General features: G+C 33.4%; 1 protein-coding gene across 1 annotated transcript; it reads right to left on the reverse strand.

Annotated features, from left to right (window-relative positions):
- Nucleotides 1–4,517: 4,517 nt before the first annotated feature.
- On the reverse strand, nucleotides 4,518–5,297 carry LOC102399818 (oocyte-secreted protein 1-like). The gene has a single exon (XM_044938404.2). It carries the CDS (start codon nucleotides 5,278–5,280, stop codon nucleotides 4,792–4,794), a length of 489 nt encoding a protein of 162 aa, XP_044794339.2. The 5' UTR covers nucleotides 5,281–5,297; the 3' UTR covers nucleotides 4,518–4,791.
- Nucleotides 5,298–8,286: the final 2,989 nt, after the last annotated feature.

Raw genomic sequence — 8,286 nt, forward strand, 5'->3', positions numbered from 1 at the left:
CAACATCGTTTGCTGATGGCCAGCTTGCCACCTAGAATACTCCACTCTTTCAAGAACAAAAATTATTCCTGAGATGTCTAAAGTTAAGCACAGCTATCTGAAGTTAAGGGCAGCAGGAACGTGTTTGTTTTTCTGGAGTACAGTTTCATTACCTTTACTTCTCATCCTTCAGAGAGAAGTTTTCTTTGGTAAGCCAGTTACACATTTGTTATTTAGTTCACTAAGTTGTATCTGAGTTGTTCGTGACCACAGGGACTGTAGCCTGATAGGCTCTTGACTAAAAATGTAAAAATACACACACACAAGCACTGAGTCACAGAATAGGAGTTTAATTTTATGAAAAGAATTTTATACTAGTTTCTGAAGTGTTTATATCATTGTACACATTTGCCAATAATGTATGAGTTTCAGTTGCTCCAAATCAGTCTTTTAAAACATGACATTCCATTGAGTGTTAAGTAGTATCTCATTTTGTCTTTGCTTTATATTTTTCTTATGACTAGTAATAGTGAACACTTTTCCATGAGTTTGTTAACCATAAGTATATTTTCTTTTGCAAAGAATATTTTCAAATCATTTGTCAGTTTTTGTTTTCATTTAATTAGTAAGTTATATAAATGCTTTATAGATCTTCATCTGATGTATTTATTTAAGCATTTTCTTACCATTGGTGTCTTAACTGTTAGTTTTGTTAAAGGCATATTTTGATGAGCAGTATGTTTTATTTTGCCAAGTTCGTTGTGTACAACTTTTATTTTATGGGTAGCATTTTCTGGGTAACATCTGTGCTTTTCCACAGACAATGAAATCTTGCCTACAAAGATATGAAAGATTTCATCATCTTTTCTCTATAATATTTATAATTTTAATATTTGCATTTATATTTACTCTTTAATTAGTTTTTATATATGATGCAAGGGAATGATAAAGTTGTTTGTTTTTTTTTTGTCTGTGGAGAGCACTCTTCGTTTAAAAGTCTCTCTCTCCACATTAAAAGGCTTAGATACCTTTGATGATAGATCAGTTGGTTGTATACAAGTAGGACTACTTCTGGGTAGTCTATTATATCTCATGGAATAATTTGTTTATTTCTGTACCAAGATTTCACTCTCTTATTTACTATAGTGAAAGTGAAGGTGAAGTCGCTCAGTCGTGTCAGACTCTTAGTGACCCCATGGACTACAGCCCACCAGGCCCTCCATCCATGGGATTTTCCAGGCAAGAGTACTGGAGTGGGGTGCCATTGCCTTCAGTATAGTAAATCTTGAGATAAGGTAATATAGGTTTTCCAGCATTGTTCTTTTTTTAAGATTGCATTGGCTAGTTTAAATGCCTTGCATTTTAGTATAAATTTTAGAAATAACTTGTATTTTTCTTCAAAAAGGCCTGCTTTTACTTTTTCTCATTCCATTGGATATATAAATCTCTTTTGGAAGAATGGATATGTAAATAATAGATTTTTTTTTATTTGATGAGCATTTATTTACTTAGGTCCTTTTGCATTTATCTTAGCAATCTTCTATAAGTTTTAGTATAGTTATTATTAATAAATATTTTTAAGTCTTTGTTGAACTTAAACCTGAGGACTTTTGTTTTACTTTCTGGTACCTTAGATTGACTGTTATAATTTTCTTTGATTTTTAGAATATTGACTTTATATTCTCCAAATTTGCTAACTGCATTTGTTAGCTTTAACATTTTTGTAGGTTAGATAGAATAATACATGTGCATTTTTAGGCTATCTGATACTAGATTTCTACTTTTCTTCTAATTCTCGTGCTTCTATTACTTTTCTTATTACCCTGAATTTTACATTCAAATTGAATCTGTTTTTCTGTCCAGAGTCACAACTATCTATGTATTTTATATATTATTGTTTTCAAATATTTTTCAGTTGACTTTAATCTCCCTATTGGAACCACTCTTTTTTGCAAAAGTTCCTTTGTTTTTGATGAGCAACAGAAACTTTGATTTCTGCTTACTATGAATACTGAGTTTTTGTGCATTGATGTAAACGATTTGGTTCTGAATTATGAAAAAAATTATAAAAATATTATTATTATAAATATATTATTATTATTATAATATTCTTGTTATTAGTGTGTGGTGGCTTTTAAAAGGATGATGATGATGGAGAGTGATAGACAAAATATTCTACTTTTTAAGTGGATCAATATGGAGAGAATAAAGATCAGAAATGCACTTTGTGACATGATTATTTAAGAACATTTAGGACAACCTAATGGGACTCCACTCCAGTACTCTTGCTTGGAAAATCCCATGGACGGAGGAGCCTGGTAGGCTGCAGTCCATGGGGTCGCTAAGAGTCGGACACGACTGAGCGACTTCCCTTTCACTTTTCACTTTCATGCATTGGAGAAGGAAATGGCAACCCACTCCAGTGTTCTTGCCTTGAGAATCCCAGGGACTGGGGAGCCTGGTGGGCTGCCATCTATGGGGACGCACAGAGTTGGACATGACTGAAGCGACTTAGCAGTAGTAGCAGCAGCAGGGACATATAAATTGAAAGCTGCCTTTGTAAGTCTGGAGATTATCAAAACAGTTTTGTAATGCTTATTGTTTATGTTGTTTTCTAGTAAATATTTGGTATCAATTATTATAATATTTAATATTATATCCTGAAGAGTTATATTTATCTGTATTATAGTTCCTCATAACTTTATAATTTTGTACTTTTTATAGGAAATGGGAGTTATTGACATTTAAATTAGGAAATTTCTCAGATTCAAGATTTTTTTACTTAATACTTGCAACTATTTGGAAATGCCATATTACCTTGAAATAGCAACCTGTAAGCAATGAAATATTTCTCTGATCCATCTGTGATTTCTATTTATCTAAGATGTTATAATGACTTTAGAATTTTTATCATGTTGTACTACTCAAAATTAAGAAATAAATAACATCCAGTTAAGATGTTAATCTCTTGAGAGAGAGCCTGGGATTCAATCCTGGATTTTTCACATCAAAATATAACCATAGGTAATTTCTTAATGACTTATTCCTCAGTTTCTTTATCTAGTTCAAAGGGTTACTATTAACATTAAGTGAGTTAATATTTTTCAAGTACTTAAAATAGTGTCTGGTATAGCAGACACAATATTTGTATTTGATAAAATAAATTAATAGTACTTGTGGATTTCACCATTCACTATATGGTTAGAAAATAGCAATAGTTATTGTTTCTAAGAAATGACATTAATTTTTATTATTTCATAAAATGTTAATATCATTTTAGAAACTGCTGCAACTTACCATATTCTTTTATTGATTCTCACCACTTATTAGGCTGAAAAGTAATTAAAAAAATAATAATGCTGGCATTTGATAAGCATCTTCTATGTACTCATGTTTCTCAACAATCCAATGAGATGAATTTTAGGACTCCTCTGTTATATGTGAAGAAACTGAAGTCTTCAAAAGACAAATTACCTTGCCAAGGTTACATAGTCATAGAGTCAAAAGTGAATTCAGCCCCAAGCATCCTGTATCCTGCATCGAACCTGGACTGGCGATTCATTTCTTATATGATATTATACATGTTTCAATGCCATTCTCCTAAATCATCCCCCCCTCTCCCTCTCCCACAGAGTCCAGACTGTTCTATACATCTGTGTCTTTTTTGCTGTCTCGCATACAGGGTTATTGTTACCCTCTTTCTAAATTCTATATATATGTGTTAGTATACTGTATTGGTGTTTTTCTTTCTGGCTTACTTCACTCTGTATAATAGGCTCCATTTGCACTGGGATGACCCAGAGGGATGGTACGGGGAGGGAGGTCGGAGGGGGGTCCAGGATGGGGAGAACGTGTACACCCATGGTGGATTCATGTTGATGCATGGCAGAACCAATACAATATTGTAAAGTAATTAGCCTCCAATTAAAATAAATAAATTTAAATTAAAAAAAAAAGTGAATTCAGGCCGTATGACTCCAAATCCTAAGCTATGCACACGGCCTTCCTGAGTGTCATATTCAGGCAACTAATATTCAAACTCTTAATGGTAACTTGTAAATAATGTTAGTAAAGTGAAAAAAAATAAAAGAAAGAACTCAGAAATGTTCATTTACTCAGATCTTGTGTACTCCAAAATTCAAAGAACTAATCTTTAAAAAAAAATATACAACCAAGAAGAAGATAAGGGAAGTTAGAAAGTATCATCTGATTCTCTAATTCTTATTAACAAAAACTGTAGAAGCAATAGTAGCCTTTCCTTTCTCCAGCGGATCTTCCCCCCCAGGGATCAAACCCAGGTATCCCACATTGCAGGCGGATCCTTTACCGTCTGAGCCACCAGGAAAGTCCAATCATTTAATATATATTATGAAATATATGAGTAAGTGATAAATGTTAAACCCTATGAAATGTTTTTCTGTATTTTAATAGGATCTTTAATAGGTACGACGCTCGCCAGGCCCACCTTCATCCTCATTCCAGATGGACTGTGGGCCTTTTTACTCACCTTTTCTATTTTTTTTTTTTTTTTTGACAGGTAATAGAACACACTTTATTCATAAATAAGTCTCCATGGAGTTAAAAGCAGGGGTAATGTCTTTTCGGGGGGGAAAAAAAAAGATAAGAAGGCAATATGCCATTTGATTTAAAATCAAAAATTAGCTTTTTGAAATAGACAATTGGGTACCATTCAGTTCCATACGAGCTCCTCTTATTTCTATAAAACAGCACACTAAATCTTCAGTCCTAAACAGTTATTTCAGAAGTTGCCTTTGAACATAGATCTCATTTCTTCTCTTCCAATAAGTTACATCATTTGGCACACAGAGAGAATATAGTATTCAGATCGTTCTGTGACTGCATTATGTAAGCAACTTCCATGTCTTCAGAGCTGGTTTCATCATCTCCACTTTCAGTTTCATTTGACAAAGGGTACATGCATGCTTGTTTTGTGACAACACACGACACGGGCATTTCAGCTGTGTCTCTGGAGCTACTTGAGGTATACTTGATTTTAGTCTGAAGCAGAAGAGTCTCCTGGAAAGTTTTGGTTATGATGCCACATTTATTAGAATAGTAGAAAAATTCATAATGAGCATCTGGTGAAACGTAGGTTACAGGGCAGTCATCTCCTAAAAATGTTTCATCAGGATTCATGTACAAATTGTGAAATAGTGTGGGTTTAATCTTGGCATAGAACCAAAAGTAGCTGCAGCATACTTTCACAGCTGACCAATCCCCAGCACAAATCCATGGCAAAGAGAAAAGGACTAAGAGTCCTAATCCCAAGGAAGGCTTCATTGGCTGAGATTGGAAATGAAATCCCACTCGAGAAATTATATTTCTTGAATAAAATTGAATAAATATTTCAATTATACTATGCATATATAACAAATGCTTTTTAGTCACAAAATTTTTACCAGTATCTTTATTTATTTATCTATTTATCTATCTATATTTATTTATTTATCTATATTTACCAGTATAATTATTCACAAAAAATTACCAGTGAATTTCCAAAATAAAATGTAAAACTAGTTTGGTTTACTACAAAACTATTTTTCCAGTCTGATTTTTGTTTTCAAACTTTCCAGCAATCATCTCAGTGACTTATATAAGAAAATATACATTTTCTATTCCTTTTTACTCTTTGAAAAGTAGATTGTCATGTGTGTCTCTCCCTCACCCTTGATTAAAAAAAAAAAACAAGATGAAAGTATTGTTCAAACACTTGGAAGATAACATTAGTTAGATCTAGGTTGCAGAAGCTTACCATTTGGAAAATAACATTAGTTAAATTTACATTGCAGAAGCAATGAGAAGAAATTTCTCATATCATGGACATTGTCATTTTTGACAAATGTGTACATTTTTAATGACCCTTAAAAATTATTTTTGACGTATATAACTAAGGAACATCTCAGAGTACTGAGATTTTATAGTATTTATTTCATTTTTTTAAAGATGTGCATTATCAACTAAAATTATAAAAAGATAAAACCATATATAATACTACAATGTGATTTTATTACTACTTGGAGAGTTTAATAGCATGATTATTAATTAAAAAGTTAAATAAATAATTTATTTTTCACTTCCTCCACTTAAAATGAATATAGGATGTCCAAGATAAATTATTTGATTGTACTATAGCCTGGTAGGCCCCTCTGTCTATAGGATTTCCCAGTCAAGAATCCTGGAGTGAGTATCCAGGGAATCTTCTCAACCCAGGGATCAAACCTGCATCTCCTACATTGGTAGGCAGATTCTTTATCGCTGAGCCACCTGGGAAGCACCCGGCTTGGTAGACTATTGTCTTATTTGTCTTCTTGTTTACTTCAAGCTCTTTATTGGCACTTAAGCATGGTTGAAATTTAAAATCTATTCATGCAGCTGTTTGTTCCCTATGCGTTGTCTATGTAAGCTTATAAGTCACATGAGACAGGGAGCTAGCTCTTTTTTTTTTTTTTATTCAGAATTTAACAACAATGATTTCCTAGTAAAAGTTTTCTGTATAAATATCGAATCAACTGAAAAACAAAAATATTCCATAAGACCTAAACGAGGCCATTTGTGAACTGTTTTGAGCATTTCCAGAAAAATAACAGCTGCAGATATAAGTAATTAGTTTCATATATAACTAATTACCATGGAGATAATAATATATATCCTATTTGATCTTTGGAGAAGGCAATGGCAACTTATAATCTGTTCTTACAATGTGTCAATACAATCTTCTAGTCACTAATAGGTAATACAATTCTCAGTATTATTTCTACTTTCCTTCCTGTTCTTTAACCTGCATTATGTATTTTTAATCTTACAATGATTCTTTACAGATGCCTAAAGAGATTATCTGGGGCTTCCCTGTTGGCTCAGATGGTCAAGTGTCTGGCCTGCAATGCAGGAGACCCAGGTTTGATCCCTGGATGGGGAAGATCCCCTGGAGAAGGAAATGGCAACCTACTCCAGTGTTCTTGGCTAGAAAATTCCATGGACAGAGGAGCCTGGTAGGCTATAGTTTATGGGGTCGCAAAGAGTCTGACAAGACTGGGTGACTTCACTTTCTTTTTTTTTCTTTAAAGAGATTCTCTGAGTCACTTTCCTTTTACAGTTTTAATATCCTCTAAATATAAACTCAAAGATGCAGAAAATGTAGCATTTCAAAATGTTTACTTTTTTTTTAACTTATCTAAATTTCTGTTTTGAAATCCTGTTGGTGGCAGTCTGCATTATTTTACCCAACATAGCAATTTGATGAATCCCTTTTGCTCTAAATTGGATACAGCTGGTGGGGTGGACTACTTACAGATATGTGTGTAGTGACATCTATATTATAGTCATCATTTGTGTCTGCTGACTTTATCATTTCTGGCATTCCAGTTTAGGACCATGTGATTGTTATTTTAGCATCTCTTTCCTTTGGCCAAAGGCCTCTTTGAATCTCTCATCTATATAGCTCACATTTATATTACATCTTCTGGAAAGAGGGGAATATTTCTGTATAGCACAATCAGTATTCTACTGCTACTTTTCCATAATGACTTCTGAAGAGCTCCCGGAAGCAAGGTTTCTGTCTCTGCTTTCTCTGCTATGCTGCTGCTGCTGCTAAGTCGCTTCAGTCATGTACGACTCTGTGCGATCCCATAGACGGCAGCCCACCAACCTAATATTTTCTTGCTCCCTTACTTATTCATCATGCTCACTCTAATTTTCTCTTATAGTAGATATGGTTACTCCATCTTAGAGGTATTAGTTATTTTTTACCAATATTATTTTTAATTAATTTTATTGGTGTATAGTTCATTTACAATGTTGTGTTAGTTTCTGCTATACAGCAAAGAGAATCAGTTATACATATGCGTGTATTCACTGCTTTTTAGATTCTATTCCCATATAAGTCATTACAGAGCACTGATGCAGTTCCCTGTGCTATATATTAGGTTCTTATCAGTTATCTCTTTGATATATAGTAGTGTGTATATGTCAATACCAATCTCCAAATTTATCTCTCCCTCCCTTTTCCCTTGGTAATCTTAAGTTTATTTTCTACATCTATGACTCTATTTCTTTTCTGTAAATAGTTACATTTGTACCAGTTTATTAGATTCCACATATAAGCAATATCATATGATATTTGTCCTTTCCTGTCTGACTTACTTCACTCAGTATGACAAACTCTAGATCAATCCATGTCATTGAAAATGACATTATTTCATTCTTTTTTATGGCTGAGTAAGACTTCCCTGATGGCTCAGACAGCGAAACAGTCTGCCTAAAACCGGGAGACCCAGGTTCGATCCCTGC

The sequence above is a fragment of the Bubalus bubalis genome, chromosome 3 (assembly GCF_019923935.1).
Source record: "Bubalus bubalis isolate 160015118507 breed Murrah chromosome 3, NDDB_SH_1, whole genome shotgun sequence".
NCBI lineage: Eukaryota > Metazoa > Chordata > Mammalia > Artiodactyla > Bovidae > Bubalus > Bubalus bubalis.